This window comes from Podarcis cretensis (genome assembly GCF_951804945.1).
Source record: "Podarcis cretensis genome assembly, chromosome: 14".
Classification (NCBI taxonomy): Eukaryota; Metazoa; Chordata; class Lepidosauria; order Squamata; family Lacertidae; genus Podarcis; species Podarcis cretensis.
Window position 1 is genome coordinate 47798785 of NC_137183.1, and position 20264 is coordinate 47819048.

Consider the following 20264-nt stretch of genomic DNA (forward strand, 5'->3'; position numbering starts at 1 on the left):
AAATCTCCGGCGAGCAAGCAACCGCGTCAATGCTTCCTTCCCCTCTCCCTGCAGAAGGCTGTTTGTTGCAACTCATGCTCTCCTCTTTCCGCAGAGCCCTTCAGCGCTTCGGTCTGGGTGATGATGTTTGTGATGTTGCTGATTGTGTCGGCCATCGCCGTCTTTGTGTTTGAGTACTTCAGCCCCGTGGGCTACAACCGGAACCTGGCACAAGGGAAAGGTACGACTCCGTGTTCAGGGACCGACTCGTCAGAAGTTTCCTTCTGTCTCTTCTCTTGCCTCTCTCCCCCCCCCCTGCACCCCATTAACCCCGTTTTGGCTTCCCGGGAAACAATTAGACAACACACAATGGAAGTGATCGGAGAGTCTCATTTAATATGTGGCCTACAATGGGCTAGTTCTTTGTGGGTGACTCTCACAGGCCTTGGCTGAGATGGGCACATTCTTTTGCACACATAGGGGGCCCTGAGATCAGCCCCTGAAAGTCCGTCTCAAAGAAAGGACTTCTTCAGGCAGGGCACAGTTAAACTATGGAACTCATTCCTGCAGGAGGCAGCCATGACTGCTAACCTAGATGGCTTTCAAAGAGAATTGGACAAATTCACGGAGGAGAGGGCTGTTCAGAGTGTTGGGCTTTCGGAGGAAGAGAGGAGAACTAGCCCACTGTACATCGGGGAGGGCTGTGTGGAGTCTCTTCTTTTAAATTCCTAGGAGTTTATCTCAGTGAAGACCTTACTTGGTAAATAAATACAACCCAGGTGGTTAAGAAAGCCCAACAGAGACTCTAACTCCTCAGAGTTCTGTGAATGAATGGGGAAGAGTGCTCTTGTGCTTGAATCCTGCTTGTGGGTTTTTCACAGGCATCTGAGTGGTTACTGTGAGAACAGGATGCTGAACTTAGATGGGCCTTTGGCCTGATCCAGCAGCCTGTTATTGTATTCTTAGCCCGCTGCCCCCACAAAGCCTTAGGGTGGTGTTCCAAATTTGTTGGCACTAGGGATGGGCAGATATATGAGTTTCTCTGCATTCTTCGTTTTTCCAACCTGAAGCCCAGTTCTCTGCATTTCCAGACCAGTTTGTGGTTGTTATATTCCATAGTTCCCTGGGATGAAAGAGGTCCACCCTGGGAACTGTAGCTCTGGGAGGTGAATATAGAAGTTTTGCAACAACTCTCAGCACCCTTAAAAAGCTACAGCACCAAGAATCTTTTGGGGGAAGCCATTGCTGTTTACAATGACACCATAGAGCTGGAAATGTATGCCATACCCTCCAACGTTTCTCTGATGAAAATAGGGACATCCCATTCCATAATGATAATTTTACTATTTGTACCCCACACATCTTACTGGGTTTGCCCCAGCCACTCTGAGCAGCTTCCAACATATATAAAAACATAGGAAAACATTGAACATTAAAACAATTTCCCTATACAGGATTGCCTTCTGGTGGCTCGGAGGTCAGATACGCTCCAACATTTCTCCGATGAAAATAGGGTGGCGCTGTGGGTTAAACCACAGAGCCTAGGACTTGCCAATCAGAAGGTCGGCGGTTTGAATCCCCGCGATGGGGTGAGCTCCCGTTGCTCGGTCCCTGCTCCTGCCAACCTAGCAGTTCGAAAGCACATCAAAGTGCAAGTAGATAAATAGGTACCGCTCCAGCGGGAAGGTAAACGGCATTTCCGTGCGCTGTTCTGGTTCACCAGAAGCGGCTTAGTCATGCTGGCCACATGACCCGGAAGCTGTACGCTGGCTCCCTCAGCCGATAAAGCGAGATGAGCACCACAACCCCAGAGTCAGGAGTCCCTTTACCCTTTTAAAGGAAAAGTGGGACATTCTGGGATCAAATCAGAAACTGGGATGACTTATCTAAATCAGGGATGTCCCTGGAAAATAGGGAGACTTGGAGGGTCTGGTTTGGTGAGAATGTGGCCCAGGTCATACTTAGAACAGACCCAGTGAAACCAGTTGACTAAAAATAGTTTAACTGAATCCCTTCAATTTTTGAGTAGGACTTGGTCAGCTGCAACTTGCTACAACAGCAGCAGCATTACGGTGAAGACCTCAGGAACCCTTTCCTTGCAATGGATGCCTTATCCTAACGTCGGTTCTTTGTGACTTACAGATCCACATGGACCATCTTTCACAATCGGGAAAGCCGTGTGGCTGTTGTGGGGCCTGGTGTTTAACAACTCTGTGCCAGTTCAGAATCCAAAAGGAACCACCAGCAAGATCATGGTGTCTGTCTGGGCTTTCTTTGCTGTCATATTCCTGGCAAGCTACACAGCCAACTTGGCTGCATTCATGATCCAGGAGGAATTTGTTGACCAGGTGACCGGCCTCAGCGATAAGAAGGTGAGTTTCATCTCTGGTTTCTCTCCCCATTGCTCAGGCTTGTTGCATTAGCGGTGAGAGATGGGGTGGATAGGAGAGGGAAGAAATTTGGTTCGGTTCTCATTTAAAGGCATACCTACCTAACCCATGTGCTATGAAACAAGATGCAAACCGAATTGCAGCCATCCTATGAAATCTGCATTTCCCTGGATTTTGCAAAGCTGTTCTGCAGCCAAGTCATGCAGTTTAGAAATTGTACATTTAGGTAAAATGTGTGTAAAAATGCATATATTAGTGAAAACAGGATACAAAAAATGCATTATATTAGGGGAATTGCTTTGCAAAATTGTGTATGGTAAGCAAAATTTCAGGCAAAAATGTGTGAATTAGGAGAAAACCACCCTAAAATGCTGGTGAATTTTCATGAAACATTTTTCTTCTTTAAATGGACACTGGTGTGGAAATAGTGCTTTGCTCTTTTGCAATCTAATTTTAATACATATGTTTTAATTCTTTTATACTATAATTACTTTTTAATGATTATATTTTACAAGTTTTTAGCCTTCTATATTTTATCTGTGTTGGTTTTAATTTGTGTAAGACACCTTGAGTCCCAGTCTGCGGAAGATGCAGGCTATGAATGTGGAGAACTGAATTTAGGATTGGGAAACTGAGAAACAAATCTGACAGATTTAACATGAAGTACATGATTTGAGATCTGATTCTTACACTGAACCTGCCCCAACTGCACTGGCTCCCAATTTATTTTCTGGAGTCATTTCAAAGTACTGGTTTTCACCTTACTTGGCTCAGGACATCAGAGACTGCCTCTCCTCACACGAGCCAATCCAGACTCTTCTGTTTTCATTAAAGGCTCTCTCTATGGAAGGTGTGAAGGATGGAGACTCAAGAACACACTTTTTCAGGCCCACTGTTTGTGGAAAGCTCTTCCCAACACCAACGCTGTCAGTTTTTGGGTGTTCCAGACCTTTGGTAGCTAAGTCTATCTCTAATGTGACACATCAATTTTAGTGGGCTAGGACAGGACTGTGTGGTTAGATAAACGTTTAAGGAATCTTGTGTATTGCTCTTTGTATTTTGCCTTTCAATTGATTCTATCCATTTGCATTTTTCTGCTTAAGTTGCTTTGAGACTTTGTATGAAAGTGATTGGCACATGTATTAAAATCATCGTCCTCTCCAGAATTTTAGTCAATACGCTGTCTGGGAACAAGTATTGAGGACACCCCCCCCCCTCTCTCTGCCTGAGGGAAAGTTGTTCCCAGTCTAAAGTTGTCAACATGCCAAGCTAGATGGAGCGGTGCTTTGACTTGGTGGGATGCATTTTCCCATTTCCTTCTGCAAATAAGTTTCTGAGCACAAACAACCCCAAAAGCGTTAGGTGGACCAATGGTCTGATTCTATAGAAGGCAGCTTCCACTGATGAGGCCACAGCTCAGTGAGATAACATGTTCTTTACACATAAAAGGTTGCAAGTCAATTCCTTGGCATCTCTAGTTGGGCTGGGAAATAGCATTCTTCACCAGAGATCCTAGAACAGGCATGGGCAAACTCAGCCCTCCATATGTTTTGGGACTACAATTCCCACCATCCCTGACCACTGGTCCTGTTAGCTAGGGATCATGGGGGTTGTAGTCCCAAAACATCTGGAGGGCCGAGTTTGCCCATGTCTGTCCTAGAGAGCTGCTGCTCAGTGGTAGAACATTCATGCAAAAGGCACCAGGTTCAACCACTGAGCCTCTTTGGCTTGCCGATCAGAAGATCAGTGGTTTGAATCCCCATGATGGGGTGAGCTCCTATTGCTCTGTCCCAGCTCCTGCCAACCTAGCAGTTCGAAAGCACACCAGTGCAAGTAGATAAATAGGTACTCCTGTGGCGGGAAGGTAAACGGCGTTTCCGTGCGCTGCGAATCAGTACAGATCAAGAGTAGTCAATGTGGTGTCTTTCAGATGTTGTTGAACTTGAACTCCCATCATCCCCAGCCGGTGTGGCCAGTGTTCAGGGAAAGTGGGACTCACAGTCCAGCAACGTACGGAGCGCACCATGTCCCAGCTTCAGTAACCAATGGCATCTCCAGACAGGACTGGGAAAGACCCCTGCTTCTGAGACTCTGGAGAGCTGTTGCCATTCAGTGTAGACCAATGTTTTTCCAGGTTGGATTCCCAGATGTGAATGGACTCCAAATCCTATAATCCTTTGACTTTTCGGCTAAGCTGGTTGTGGATGATGGGAATTGGAGTCCATCCACATCTTGGGACTCAATAACACTGGTTTAGACAATACTGAGCTAAATGGACCAATGACCTCACTTGACCTAAGGCAAACTTACTGTGCACTTATGGGAGTGGCTCATACTTGGGCCAAATGGACCAATGGCCTTTGTTAACTTCATTAATTCATCAAGTCCATGGTGAGACAAAAACCCATTCTTCCATGTGTTCAAAGATGGCTTTCTTAGTTTGTCTTTCTCCTTCCTCCTCCTTTCCAGTTTCAACAACCATACGCCTATTCACCTCCTTTTCGGTTTGGGACTGTCCCAAATGGGAGCACAGAGAGAAATATCAGGAACAACTATAAGGAGATGCATGCCTACATGGTGAAATACAACCAGAAAGGAGTGGAGGATGCCTTGGTCAGTTTGAAAACTGGGTAAGTGGGGTTTTATTTTTATTTTGAACCATGGGTGCTCCACTTTTCTGATGTCCAAAGTCGCCAGCCCAAAAGAGTGGAAAATGGACAGGTATTTGTTTTATTGAATGTCCCGGGTCTGCTTCAGACATTTCCAGATTCAGGATATCGGGTAGCAGGATTGGGAAATGCATGATGGGAGAGTAGCTTGATGTTCGGACGGCAGGTATTTCTCCCCATGCCACAGCCCTTCCTCACATTACGGCCCTACTGGGCCTGCTTCTCTCCCTCCTTGAATGTTTCTGCCTGCCTGGAAATGTGTCCTTGAAATCCGATCATGCCTCTTGCTTTCCTGGTTGGAGAATAGGGAAGGTTATGTTTGCCTGAGTAGAGACTAGCCTACTACAAAAAGGCAAGATTTCACAAAAGATTTACATTCATTACTCCTCCCACTTTAGCCTCTGGCCAAGCCCACCACTGGTGGTGGTAGACACAACACAGATGTAGAAGATGTCCCTATTTTCATCTGAGGAATGATGGAGGGTATGAGATACTCAGGATCAGGCTAGAAAGAGGTTCTTGTGAACCCTCGGTAATAATAATAATAATAATAATAATAATAATAATAATAATAATAATTTTTATTTTGTACCCTGCCCATCTGGCTGGGTTTCCCCAGCCACTCTGGGTGGCTTCCAACAAAAATTAAAAATACATTATAATGTCACACATTAAAAACTTCCCTGAACAGGGCTGCCTTCAGATGTCTCCTAAATGTCAGGTAGCTGTTTATCTCTTTGACATCTGATTGGAGGGCGCCACTACCGAGAAGACCCTCTGCCTGGTTCCCTGTAGCTTTGCTCCTCACAATGAGGGAACTGTCAGAAGGCCTTCAGCACTGGACCTCAGCATCCGGGCAGAACAATGGGGGTGGAGACGCTCCTTCAGTGTGACGTTCCAGGGCAACCAGGATAACCTTTTGGAAAATCCACTTGGTTCCAGCTGTGGCAGCTGCTTTTACCTCCCGTCCGCTTGACAGCGCGAGCCATTCATTGCCGTTGATGGATCTCCTCGGCTGTGACTTCCTTTTCTTAAGTGATTTCTCAACGTGGGCATCCCAAGGTGTCTGCACCGGTTTCCTTGACAGACACCTTCTGCAGCAGATGGTGCAAATCGCCTGTCATGTACAGTCTTTTCATGATCAATACACAACAACTGCTACATACTCCTAAGGGGATGAGCTTTGGTCTCAGGGAACTTAAGGAAGGATTGTGAGGTGAGAGAAAAGCTCTCCATCAGGGGCTTCAGCGTTCGGGCACAGCTGCCTGGCATTTATCAGAACTTCTGCTGTTTTTAGATTTGTTTGCTAAAAGCCAGTTCTACAGTTCTTAATATTGGACAAATGCCTTTATTGTAGAGTTTTCAACACTTGCCGCGTGCTTTTTTTTTTTAAGGCAAGCCTGTTCAGATATATAACTTAATTGGGTTGACCCCAACTAAGTCCTAGGTAGAGTAGATCCATTACAGTTAACGGAGCCAAGTTAGTCAGGTCTCTTAATTTTTGTTGGGTCTACTTAGAGTAGGACTGACAGTGGATCTCACCCACTATGCGTATTCAAAGAATCATAGAATGGTAGAGTTGGAAGGGAATTCGAAGGTCCGAACCCCAGCAATGCAGGATTCATTTTTAAAATGGGTGGTTTTTAATCTATATTTTGATAATTTCAGTATGTCTGTTTGTTGTTTTTTAAGTCTGTTTTCATTTTTTTGTGCTATTTTATGTAAAACGCTCATTATTTTTTTTAAAAAATGTCATGTCTAGAACTTGCTAAATAAAAATAAATACAGTGGTACCTCAGGTTACATACGCTTCAGGTTACATACGCTTCAGGTTACAGACTCCGCTAACCCATAAATAGTGCTTCAGGTTAAGAACTTTGCTTCAGGATGAGAACAGAAATCGTGCTCCAGCAGCGCAGCGGCAGCAGGAGGCCCCATTAGCTAAAGTGGTGCTTCAGGTTAAGAACGGACCTCTGGAATGAATTAAGTACTTAACCTGAGGTACCACTGTAAATAGAAACAGAATTTGTAAGTACCACAGCACTATAACAAACAAACAAACATGGGAGCATAAGCAGAGTCTCACCAGGAAAGGTTGGGAAATTCACCTGGTCTGCACCATTGCAGACCATTGCACAGATCTGATGCTGGTCCATTTTGGAATCCACTCTTCTGCTCTCTGCCTTCAGGAAGGATAGAGACAAAATGTGCAATACTGTCAGGGAACTGCCATCGGAGAGTCAGGTGGTGGAAGGGCTCAAGAAGGCTAGGAGACCCTCGGATGCTGAGGAAGGAACCAGCAGGGGGAGAGGGAGAGTTCCTGCAGAAACTCAGTCGGAGGGATGGCTCCAAGATACTTCCAGTGAGAACAGCGGGGAGGTCTCAGGACCTCCGCTGGGGACGCCTGCTCCGCGCAGGAAACTGTCACGCAGAGAATCCAGAAGGAGAGTTTCCGTCAAGGAACTCTTATGTTGGCGTAAATTCCGGAAGCGCCCACTGACGGATTCTGCCAGCGATTGAGGTAGCCATGCACCCATGGCTCCGCGGACTGGGAGAGTTTAGAAACTGATTGCAAAGCCTTGAGGGCTTAAACGCTTACGCACGAGTAGCCCCTTATCCCATTACAAATACTATAGTTAATAAGGAGGAACACAATAAGACAAACGAGCCTGGCTGCTGGATCAAACCAAAGGCCCATCTAGTCTAGCCAGAAATCATATTTTTCACAGTTCACGTTTTAAAAATTATTCCTTAAAGGAGATTAATGTTGACGTTTCTTCTTTTCTTGCGTCGACTATTACCATATCAAAGAATTGCCTCACGATGACTGGTCCACGATAAAAACAATGCCAGACCTTTAGAAGGCGTATGTGGTCTTTGTCGACTTTCAGTTCATTGCTCACAATAGTTTGGGATTCAGCCTAATCCCTGGTGCTGAATAACGTATCGGGGCATTGAGCCAGGAATGAGCAGGAAGAAATATTACGAGTTTGGCAAGATGAACCATGACCCATCGATGTTGTGGGCTTCCGTGGGTCAATGCCAGTTTTGGTCCTGGCATTTTGAATTACTAGGCTAGGCTTGAGGATGACAAAACACCCCAATATTAAGAAGAGCCCTGCAGGTTTAGGCCCACCTGATCCTGCAGAATGTTCTCATAGTGGCTACCAAGATGCCCATGAGAAGGCCACAAGGAGAATCTGAGAACCACAGCCAGTGGCGTAGCGTGGGTTGTCAGCACCCGGGGCAAGGCAAGTAATTTGCGCCCCCTAACCCGTGGATTTTAGTAGGGGCAGAGAGCTGCTAGTGCGAGCGCCCCCCCCCCGATGTTGTGCCCGGTGCGGCCGGCCCCCCCTGCACCCCCCACGCTACGAATCTGAGAACCACAGCACACTTTCCACCTGTGATTCCCAGCTACCAGTATATAAAAGCCATACTACTTCCCGCAATGCAGGTTGTTGTTTAGTCGTTTAGTCATGCCCGACTCTTCGTGACCCCAAGGACCAGAGCAAGCCAGGCACTCCTATCTTCCACTGCCTCCCACAGTTTGGTCAAACTCATGTTGCTAGCTTCGAGAACACTGTCCAACCATCTCGTCCTCTGTCGTCCCCTTCTCCTTGTGCCCTCCATCTTTCCCAACATCAGGGTCTTTTCCAGGGAGTCTTCTCTTCTCATGAGGTGGCCAAAGTACTAGAGCCTCAGCTTCAGGATCTGTCCTTCCAGTGAGCACTCAGGGCTGATTTCCTTCAGAATGGATAGGTTTGATCTTCTTGCAGTCCATGGGACTCTCAAGAGTCTCCTCCAGCACCATAATTCAAAAGCATCAATTCTTCGGCGATCAGCCTTCTTTATGGTCCAGCTCTCACTTCCATACATCACTACTGGTAAAACCATGGCTTTTACTATACGGACCTTTGTTGGCAAGGTGATGTCTCTGCTTTTTAAGATGCTGTCTAGGTTTGTCATTGCTTTCCCCCAAGAAGCAGGCATCTTTTAATTTCATGACTGCTGTCACCATCTGCAGTGATCATGGAGCCCAAGAAAGTAAAATCTCTCACTGCCTCCATTTCTTCCCCTTCTGTTTGCCAGGAGGTGATGGGCCCAGTGGCCATGATCTTCCTTTTTTTGATATTGAGCTTCAGACCATATTTTGCGCTTTCCTCTTTCACCCTCATTAAAAGGTTCTTTAATTCCTCCTCACTTTCTGCCATCAAGGTTGTGTCATCTGCATATCTGAGGTTGCTGATATTTCTTCCGGCAATCTTAATTCCGGCTTGGGATTCATCCAGCCCAGCCTTTCGCATGATGAATTCTGCATATATGTTAAATAAGCAGGGAGACAATATGCAGCCTTGCCGTACTCCTTTCCCAATTTTCAACCAATCAGTTGTTCCATATCCAGTTCTAACTGTAGCTTCTTGTCCCACATAGAGATTTCTCAGGAGACAGATGAGGTGATAAGGCACTAGGATGTAGCAATCCTGGCTAGTAGCCATTGATAGCCCAATCCTCCATCAAGTTGTCTAATCCACTTTGTTTTTTATATATATAATTTTTATTTATTTTCCATTTAATTATATACATTCACATCATCATTATTTACTTTATGCCCTGGCTCTTTAGAGCCCATTGACTTCCTTCCCTCCCGCCTCTTGGCTTTCAAAATTAACCTTTATATCATTGCATTATGTACGTTTTCCAATTCTAATTGCACTCATTATAAAATGACTCAAAATTTAAACAAAGGTAGAAAGGTAGAAAATTTCTCATTACAAGTCTTCAGACAACCCTGCTGGTGGTGTTAATTGCTTACAATGATCTTTCAGATATCGTACAAATTTACTCCAGTCTTTTTGGAATACTTGATCATGCTGGTTTCGGATTTTTCCTGTCTGCTTTGCCAGTTCTGCAAAGTCTGTCATCTTCATCTGCCACTCTTCTTTCATTGGTAGTTCTTGTTATTTCCATTTTGGGGCTAAAAGAATTTTTGCCGCAGTTGTTGCATACATAAACAGTCTTTTACCTTCCCTTGGTATCTCTTTACAGTGGTACCTTGGGTTACAGACACTTATGCGATTTCGGTTATGCGATTTCAGGTTGCACACTCCGCCAAACCCGGAAGTACCGGAACTGGTTATTTCCAGGTTTTGGCGCTCGCGTATATGCAGAAGCACTAAATAGCACTTTGCGTATGCACAGAAGCACCAAATTGCGACCCATGTGTGCGCAGAAGCGGCGCTGCAGGTTGCGAACGTGCCTCCTGCGTGGATCACATTTGCAGCCTGAGGTTCCACTGTGCTCACTATCCCCAATAAAAAGCCTTCTGGTTTTTTTAACAAAAGTATTTTTAAACATTTTCTTTAACACATTATATACCATTTCCCAGAAAACCTTTACCTCTTTGCAAGTCCACCACATGTGGTAGAAGATACCTTCCCTTTCTTTACATTTGCAACACTCACTGGTTCTTTTCTTGCACATTTTAGCCAGTTTAGCTGGTGTTAAATACCATCTATACATCATTTTCACAACATTTTGTTTTAAGTGCACAGCATGCAGTAAAATTAATATCTTCCTTCCACAACCCTTCCCAGGATTCTAACTGAATATTAGCCATCCAAGTTGGTCATCACTACCTCTCTAGCAGCAAATTCCATAGTTCACCTATGAGCTCTGCAAAAAAAAAATGCTTACTTTTTATCTGTCCCAAATCTTCCAATATTCAGCATCGTCAGGTGGTCCTGGGTGTTGCCCTTCCCAAAATTGCCACATTCCCTGAAGAAGAAGAAAAAGCGTATGTGTTTCAGCTGATGCTCCCAGATGCCCTGCAAGACGAGTTAAATATGGACACAGTGTTTAATAGATTAGATTATTATAGCAAATTTCTTCAGGGGTTGCAGGGAGCAGGCATCTCAGAGCCTGCGGACACAGATCCAATCTATACTCAATCAGATTTGCTGCCTGTGGAAAGAATAATGCAATGAAGGCTATTGCAAGGTGTCACTTTGAACTTCGCCCTGACTGATGTTTCTTATCAATGACATAAAGAGCCCCTGGAAGGGAGGGAGGGAGGGAGGCAGATGCCTCCCCTCCCTGAAGACTGAACCAATTTCTCCTTCATCCCCAGTAACCTCTGATATGGAGAGAGTACTAGGTACCAATGAGGGAGTGCCAGAAGGTCACATTTGGTTCCTGTTTCTGAGGTTCCCAACCCCTGTGATAAAGGAATGGAATAGGGGCTGGAAGGAATTCTCTCTTCCTTAAATCAAATAATTATAATTATAGAGTTGAAAGTGACCTCAAGGTGGCCATCCAATCTTTATTTTTAAACCTTCCAAGGTAGTCCGCCCCACTGTCAAAGAGCTCTTATTGTTCCTAATGTTTAAGTGGAATCTCCTTTCTTGTAATTTGCACCCATTGCTTCAGGACCAACCTCTGGAGAAGGAGAAAACAAGCTTCTCCATCTTCCATGTGACAGCCCTTAAGACATAGAGGCTCAGGTGGCCTCAGTGGCCTGGAGTGCCTTCCATCAGCTTTGGCGGGTGGCCCAGCTACACTTCTATCTGGACAGGGATAGCCTAATTACTGTTGTCACAATATGGGTGGTGCTGTGGGTTAAACCACAGAGCCTAGGGCTTGCCGATCAGAAGGTTGGTGGTTCGAATCCCCATGACGGGGTGAGCTCCCATTGCTCGGTCCCAGCTCCTGCCAACCTAGCAGTTCGAAAGCATGAAGTGCAAGTAGATAAATAGGTACTGCTTTGGTGGGAAGGTAAACGGCATTTCCATGCGCTGCTCTGGTTTACCATAAGCAGCTTAGTCATGCTGGACACATGACCCGGAAGCTGTACACCGGCTTCCTCGGCCAGTAAAGCAAGATGAGCACCGCAATCCCAGAGTCGTCCGCGACTGGACCTAATGGTCAGGGGTCCCTTTACCTTTTATGCTCTGGTAACCTCAGGGTTAGATTACTACAATGTATTCTACATCTGAAGATGGTTTGGAAACTTCAGCTAGTGCAGAATTCAGCAGCCAAGTTGGCTACCAGTTAGTTTCTGGGCCCAATTCAAAGTGCTGGTTTTGACCTTTAAAGCCTTAAACGAGAGGTCCGAAGGGTGGCAACATGAGAATGGGTCTTCTCTGCAGTGGCTCCCCATCTGTGGAATTCTCTTCCCAGGGAAGTTCGCCTGGCGCCAGGCAAAAACATTCCTTTTTAACCAGACCTTTGGTTGATTTGATTGACATACTATGCCCTTTTAAAATGTGTGAGGGTTTTTTTTTTGGGGGGGGGTATTGAGTTGTTCTATTTTGATTATATATTTTGTGGTTTTATATTTTGATTTTGTTCTGTGAACCGCCCGGAAACCTCCAGGCATGGGGCATTATATAAATTCAATAAATAATAAATAGTAATAATATTTGAATATTGTTATTAAATCTCCTCTTAGTCTTCTCTTCTCCAGGCTAAACATACCCAACTCCCTCAGCCATTCCTCCTAAAGCTTGGTTTCCCGAGCCTTTATCATTTTTTTATTTTTTAAAAAAATATTTATTAAAGTTTCCAAATTAATACAAAAACGAAAATACACAAAAAATAACAAAAATACAAAATTAAAAAAACAAATACAATTTCCATTACTTATTTCCATTAACTTATTTCCCAGACCTCCTCTCACCTCCCCCTTTTGTATTCCAGTTCAGATTCTTAACTCAGCAAATCCTTATTGTAACTTATTGCTCAACCTTTACATTACAGCTGGTAACCACTTAATTTCTGTCCAACATCACTCTATTATCCGGTATTATCCGGTAATTTTACAATGCCTCTGCAGATAGTCTTTAAATTTCTTCCAGTCTTCTTCCGCTGACTCTTTTCCCTGGTCTCGGATTCTGCCGGTCATTTCTGCTAGTCCCATATATTCTATCATCTTCATCTGCCATTCTTCCAGAGTGGGTAAATCTTGTGTCTTCCAATACTTCACAATGAGTATTCTTGCTGCTGTTGTTGCATACATAAAAAAAAGTTCTGTCTTTCTTTGGCACCAAATGGCTTGCCCTCCTCTGTACATGTTTCAGCTTGTCAATTTCTTTCTTAAACTGTGGTGCCCAGAACTGGACACAGAATTCCAGGTGGGGTCTGACCAAGCCAGAGTAGAGTGCTCCTCTTACTTCCCTTGATCTAGACATTATACTTCTCTTGATGAAGCCTAGAATAGCATTTGATTTTTATTTATTTTTTGCTGCTGCTACTGCAACGCATACTGTCAGAGTAAGCCACCAGTAATTCACACTGTGTAAGTTGCAGTTAACTGTTTATTAGTAAGAACATGATATGCACGGACTTAGTGGAGTGTCAGGCCTAATGACCACAGTAGGTCTTGTCCCATGGATCACTTGCCGAGACTGAAAGTCCCTGCTTCCCCACAGCCTGCCCTCCTCTCCAGGGCTTTCCCCAGCATTTGGAGACTGGGTATGCATGAAGCCAATCTCTCCTCCACCCTCTGCATACCTCTTCTGGTTCTAGAAGACTCTTCACCAGCTAGACTCATCTCTGCCTCTTTGTCTCCCTCCTTTCCTGCTTCAGCTTCTGCCTCTGTTTCTGGGCTTCTCTCTGCCACAGACTCTCCCTGCTCACTAAGCCCAGTTTCCTCTTCAGCTTCCGACACCTCTTTCTCCCATTCATCATCTTCTTCTCCCTCTGACCACTCCCTTTGACCCACCACCACTCCCTGGGCTCTGATCTTTCTTTCCATGGTGGTTCCCCAGCTGGTTCCTTCCGCCATTCCTCTGCATCCAACCAGCCCAGGACACATACCTGGTTCTTTGCTGGCCACTTTTTAATTCGGCAAAGGTGCCATTTAACCTGAAGACAGCTTCTCCCGGCACAGCAAGACATAGAATAGGGAGCTGTGCATAGAGAAATGAGGGGATGTGTTTTGTCAAATGAATTTCAATGGAAAAGCATTCCTTTTCTTGGCTTCTTGATGAAAAGGGAGGGGGAGGAAGGCGAATCCAACTAAGAGATAACAAATCGCTCTTCCAAACACCCGCAGTTCAGGCTCCTGCTATGTCAGTTCAGCTCCCAACTGCTTCCTTTTCTGGCAAATGAGAAAGGAAACCGTCTTCACAAGGCAGAAAGGAGGCACGAGGAAGCAGCTGAAAGCCTTTGCAGAATCTGTGGGATCTGGCAATTGCACTGGGGAGCTTTTGATGGTGCTTGTAGCCTTCTCTCTCTCCCCACTCTCTGTTGTTGCTTCGTATGTTGCTGTGCGAGAATGTGAAGTTTTGACAGATGAGGCTGGTAAGGGAAGATTAGAAACAGTGTGGGAACTCTTTGTCTTCCCTGAAGTTTGGATTCCCCCTCCTGCACTGTTCCCTCCTTCTTAAGCATGTGAGGAGAAGGTGCTCTCGTACTGATGATGATTTCAGTCGGAGGCTGTTAATTTGAGGAGGAGGAGGAAGAAAGAATGGCGAACTATGTAGGGTGTCAGACTAGGATCTGGAAGAGACTAGGGTTCAAATCACCAACAAAGAAACTCACTAGGTGACCTGGGGAGCCAGTCACTGCCTCTTGGCCTAACCTACCTCAGAGGCTTGTTGTGGGTTTTATTTGAGAAGGACGGAAACCATGTAAGTCACCTTGAGCTCCATGTCTGTGCCAGTTGGGACCTTGGGTTTACTCTGTGGGCAGCAGGGCATGATGGGAAGTTTATACAAGGTTTGACTGGAAAGTTTGGTGAATGGTCACAGAAATCACACAGCGAGAAATATTCGAACATACAGCCAGCATAGGAAATGCAAAATGCTCACAATTGTGTACGGAGATGAAGCTGTAATTCGAAAGAGAGTGTATGAGTGGTTTAAGCATTTCTGTGAAGGGTGGCAAACCATTGAAGATGACCCTCAGTCTGGCGGCAAGCTGAACAGCGGCAAATGTCGAGAGAGTTCATGAGTTATTGATGTGGGTTTGGTATCTGTCTGTCCAAATGATGGTGGAAGAATTGCATATTCCACGTGAAATTGTTACTGAGGTTACTGAGTTGTCCCACCCTACATATTCTCCCGATCTGGCCCCACCGGATTTCTTACTTTTTCCAAAACCTCTGGACTGAAAGGGCACAGATTTTCCAACATTTCACACATCCAAGCCGCTGTGACAAGAGAACTGAAAGCAGTATGAAAGGAGGACTTCTCCAGAAGTTTCCAACAGTTCTACAAATGTTGTCAAAGGTGCATTATATCAGAGGGTGCTTACTTTGAAGGCCTGTAAGGTTGTATGTTCAAATATTTCTTGCTGTCCGATTTCTGTGACCATTCACCGAGCCTTCTGGTCACACCTTATAAAAAAAATACTGGTGGTGTGGAAGGAAATGAGTTTTTTTCCTCCCATAATTTTAGAATTTGACATCCAATGAAACTGATTTGTGGGATGTTCAGGTCAGCCAAAGAAAGAAAGACTTCACACACAGAGATAATTAATGGAATTTGCTATCTTGAGATGCTGCCTGTTTGGGTGACCTTACAAAAGGGGAGGACAGATTCATTGGATAGGTCCATGGCTAAATAGTGCATCTATATTCAGGAACAATATATCGGTTGCTCTGAATATCAGTTGATGGGGAGCAACAACAGGATATAGACATTGCTCCACCTGCAGGCTTCCCAGAAGCATATGACTGGCTTTCTGTTGTGAACCAGGTGCTGGAGGAGAAATTTGTTAGGTCTACATTGTAAAGTTCATAGGACACATCCCAGATGTGTATACTGGTCAGAATTCAGCTTTTTCTAGGATTGCACACATGCCTGAATTTTGCAATGCAGTTTTGGTTTAAGAAGGCATGAGAAAGAAAGGAAGGAAGGAAGGAAGGAAGGAAGGAAGGAAGGAAGGAAGGAAGGAAGGGAAAAGGCTGGCTTCATGGGGGAAATGTGTATGGAGATACATATTTTTGGAGAAAATGTAGTGGAAAGTATACAAAAATATTACATATTTTGGGGGAGAATACATATACAGTGGTATCTCGTGTTACATATGCTTCAGGTTACAGACTCCACCAACCCAGAAATAGTACTTTGGGTTAAGAACTTTGCTTCAGGATAATAACAGAAATCGTGCTCTGGCGGCGTGGCAGCAGCAGGAGGCCCCATTAGCTAAAGTGGTGCTTCAGGTTAAGAATAGTTTCAGGTTAAGTACGGACCTCTGGAACGAATTAAGTACTTAACCTGAGGTACCACTGTAAAGGGGACGCAGGTGGCGCTGTGGGTTAAAGCCTCAGCGCCTAGGACTTGCCGATCAAAAGGTCGGCTGTTCGAATCCCTGCGGCAGGGTGCGCTCCCGCTGCTCGGTCCCAGGGCCTGCCAACCTAGCAGTTCGAAAGCACCTCCGGGTGCAAGTAGATAAATAGGGACCGCTTACCAGCGGGAAGGTAAACGGCGTTTCCGTGTGCGGCTCTGGCTCGCCAGAGCAGCGATGTCACGCTGGCCACGTGACCCGGAAGTGTCTCCGGACAGCGCTGGCCCCTGGCCTCTTAAGTGAGATGGGCGCACAACCCCAGAGTCTGTCAAGACTGGCCCGTACGGGCAGGGGTACCTTTACCTTTACCTTTACCACTGTAAAATGCTTATAAAGTATGCATAGTTTAAATGCAAAATTTTCAATTTTTTTTTTTTAAATCCACAAAAAAGATTATGGAATGGATGTACGATTGAGTCTGTGCAGAACTGATGTGAAAAGGAAGTTGCCTGACTCCTCCATTGCTAGACTGATCTAGATGGGTGGTTCTTATGGAGAAGAGGTACTGGTTGCTCCATTTTTTCTGCACCAACAGAGAAGTGCTAACAGCTGCTATTTAGATTAGGGCTGGTGGGAAGAGCAAAATTTGGCAACCACTTGTCACATAGAGTAACTATGAAAGTTATTTCTATACCATCTACTTAGTTATATCAGACAGAATGAGTTCAGATCAATAGATCAGGCATAAAAAAACCACACGGTGTGGAAAGATAGATTGCAAAAAAAAGATTTTTCTGGGGACAGTATTTCTAAATCTGAGACTGGCAGAGTGCTCTCGGTAAACCATATTCTAGGGTAGCAGTTCTTGATTTATGTTGCAGGACCGGGAACTTAACGAATCCATTTCCTGTGATTTGTATATGTGTGTGTAAGAAAGCAGCCTTGCAAATTGGCATATGAAAGCTACTAACCTGTCCAAACGTTTACTTCCCATTCGGCCTACATAAGCCAGTGTCAGCCATTAGGAATAGTTTCACAACCTGAAGTATAGCGTTAGAGCAGCAAGAGGCTTCGAGGGGTTCCAACCTCTTTATGCAGGGTTCCGTTTCCTTGGAATGAAGTTCACTGGAGACTGTGGTGTCTTTAGGATGTATGGTTTTATTTACATATCTATTCAACCTGAGCATAGGATGGAGGGGCTTGTGGCAGGAGCACCCCAACAGTTCTTGCTTCCCCATTTGGTTTCCAAGGATGCTCCAAAGTTCAGCTTGGGTTCAGCACAGAGCAAGGCATGTCTTTGTCTCCAGTTTCCAGCATCAGCCAAACACACCCACGTAACTCTGGCTATTGTTCTTCTATCTACCAGCCAGGTGAGGTGGAAGGGAGAAAGACCCGTCCATTTGTTTCTATGGAAACAGAGCTCGGGTTTTTTAAGATGCAGGGTACTTAACTGAGTGGCTAAGGTAAAAAGACTAGTTTGACCTGTTCACCTAATTGCTTCTTATACATCCTGGCTTCAAAGCTACAGGATCATAGATTTGGAATGGACCCAGAGCATCATCAAAACCAGACATGTTCAACCAGTCAACTGCGATTGATGGGTAGATCCCCAGGGTGTTTGTGGTCGATCACGGCTGATCATGGGCAATTGCAGGCAAGGAATCTCATTGCGCCCTCCCCTGGTGAAAAGTTACTCTGCTGCTGCAGCAGCAACAGGAGCTGTGCTTGGCAGCAAGCTCAAGTAATTAAGCATTATGCTTGCGAGTGGCAGTGCTGTTCAGTCAGTTGACCGATCCCCCCCCCCCAAAAGTAGTTTAAGAACTCTGACCCACCCCCCAAAAGCTCAACAACTCTGGGCAACCCAATGTCAATGGGTAGATCACTTCCAGTTTTTTTATACTGGGAGTAGATCACAGTCTCTAGGGAGTTGGACATGCCTGCATGCCTGATCTAGACTGAACCCATAACAATACATACAAGCACTTTACACTTTGCAAACAGGGACCCTCTTGATGCAAAAGAAACTCTTTGCCACACAGCAGCAATCCCTCCTCAAAGACCTTTCTCAGTTAGGGATGTTGGAGAATCCTGATGAAAACGGGATCATGAACAGAAGTTGCATTGTTTGCTGATTTGCCCCACATCTGGAACAGAAGTCAGCCCAAAGATCGTGATCAGTATCTGCTGCTGCTGTTGCTTTCATTCCTCAGACAATGCTTTGCGGGTTCCCCCTTCGCCATCCCCATTTGCATGGGGTGTTCCCTTGTGGTGGAATGAATGGGGTGGAATAACATAATGCCAAGCTGATTTTTGTAATTTACCCGGTCCTTCCTGGAGACGACGGGGGATAGAAATTGGGACCCTATGCATGCAAAGCAGATGCTTTGCTTTCTAAGCTACGACTCTTGCACCCGGAATGTAAAGCCCTGTGTACATTAATGGAACAACAAGAATAATTGCACACTTGTAACCACATCATAACAGACTCCCCGTGTAACAAAGCTAAATAGCTTTGCACGCAACTTTCCCTCCTCTTTCTGTCACTGTGTGCCCCTCTGACAGAGAAAAGACAATTTTCTAAGCTGGCACAGAGAGGAGTGAGGGTGACATCAGAGGGAGCCTGACAGATGTGAGTGTGTCAGTTTGACTTACTATGGACAAGCAATGCAGAACACTTGGTAGGTTTATTTTTATTTTTTAGCCTGCCTGAAAGGTGCCATGAAGCTCCATTTGTCAAACTGCATTAAGGGCACCGCAAAAGCTCATCTCTTCCTTCTTCCTTCAGCCGCCCAGCACAAACGCCGGGTTCCTTTGCAGCGCAGGGTTGACATCAGCTCTTAGCAAATGTATGGTTGCATGCCACCCCAATTTCTGAGTGGTGAGAGACTCCTGGGGTTCCAGGTGCTCACCTGGGGCCCAGTCTCCCTGGAATGAAGGTCAGCGGAGACTGTAGTGCCTTTAGGATATATGGCTTTATTTACATATCTATTCAACCTGAGCATAGGGTGGAGGGGCTCGTGGTAGGAGCACCCCAACAGATCTTGCTTCCCCATTTGGTTTTCAAGGAAGCTCCAAAGTCCAGCTTGGGTTCAGCACAGAGCAAGACATGTCTCTGTCTCCAGTTTCCAGCATCAGCCAAACTCACCCATACAACTCTGGCTATTTTTTCTTCTATCTACCAGCCAGGTGAGGTGGATGGGAGAAAGGTCTTTAGGATATATGGCTTTATTTGCACATATTTGCAACCTGATGGGAGGGCTCATGGCATCAACACACCAACACATCTTGCTTCTCCCTTAGTCCAGCACAGATCCAGCATGTGTCTGTGTCTCTAGCTTTTCCAACCTGCATCAAGCTCAGCTCACACGACACACTATTGTTCTTCTATAAGTCAGGTGAAGGGGTGAGAAACGCCCATCCTAGGTCAGGAAACCAAGCCATATGAGGAATGGTTGAAGGAGCTGGGTATGTATCGCCCGGAGAAGAGGAAACTGAGAGGCGATATGAAAGCCATCTTCAAACATCTGAATGGCTGTCACATGGAAGATGGAGGAAGCTTGTTTTCTCCTGTTCCAGAGGGAGCAGGGTTTGACTGGTTCAACAAACTCCTCTTGTCAGATTCTAACATCACTGGGTACAGGACCCCAAGAATGGGAAGGGATTCAGGGTGTTGTCCAGACCAACACCCCAAACCTTCAACAGTATAAAGGGTCCTTATATATACCAAGACAACCCAGTAGAGCATGGATGGGCGGCCCCAAGCCAAGGAGCTGATGGTGGCCCTCGAAATGTCTTCTTCTGGCCCTCTGGACTCCCCCAGGCCATACCCTGTACCCCCTTTCTTCCCAGGATGCACTCCCCATGGGTAATTCTCCACAACCCCCTCAAGGGGTTTCACACAGCTGGTGTCACGACTCACAGGCCAACTACCTAGTGAAACCAGAGCTGTGGAGAGCTTCTTCCAGTTATTTTATTTAAATGAACAGAATACACAGAG

The 20264-nt window shown here is 45.5% G+C and overlaps 1 protein-coding gene across 2 annotated transcripts in view; it reads left to right on the forward strand.

Moving 5' to 3' along the window:
• The window catches only part of GRIN2A (glutamate ionotropic receptor NMDA type subunit 2A), a 240411-nt gene that overhangs the window by 182350 nt on the left and 37797 nt on the right, over positions 1–20264 (forward strand). For both annotated transcript variants that reach the window (XM_079953670.1, XM_079953669.1), the window contains exons 9-11: positions 95–220; positions 2122–2351; positions 4839–4999. In XM_079953670.1, the coding sequence (XP_079809796.1) occupies positions 95–220; positions 2122–2351; positions 4839–4999 (517 nt within the window). The remainder of the gene's footprint in view (positions 1–94; positions 221–2121; positions 2352–4838; positions 5000–20264) is intronic.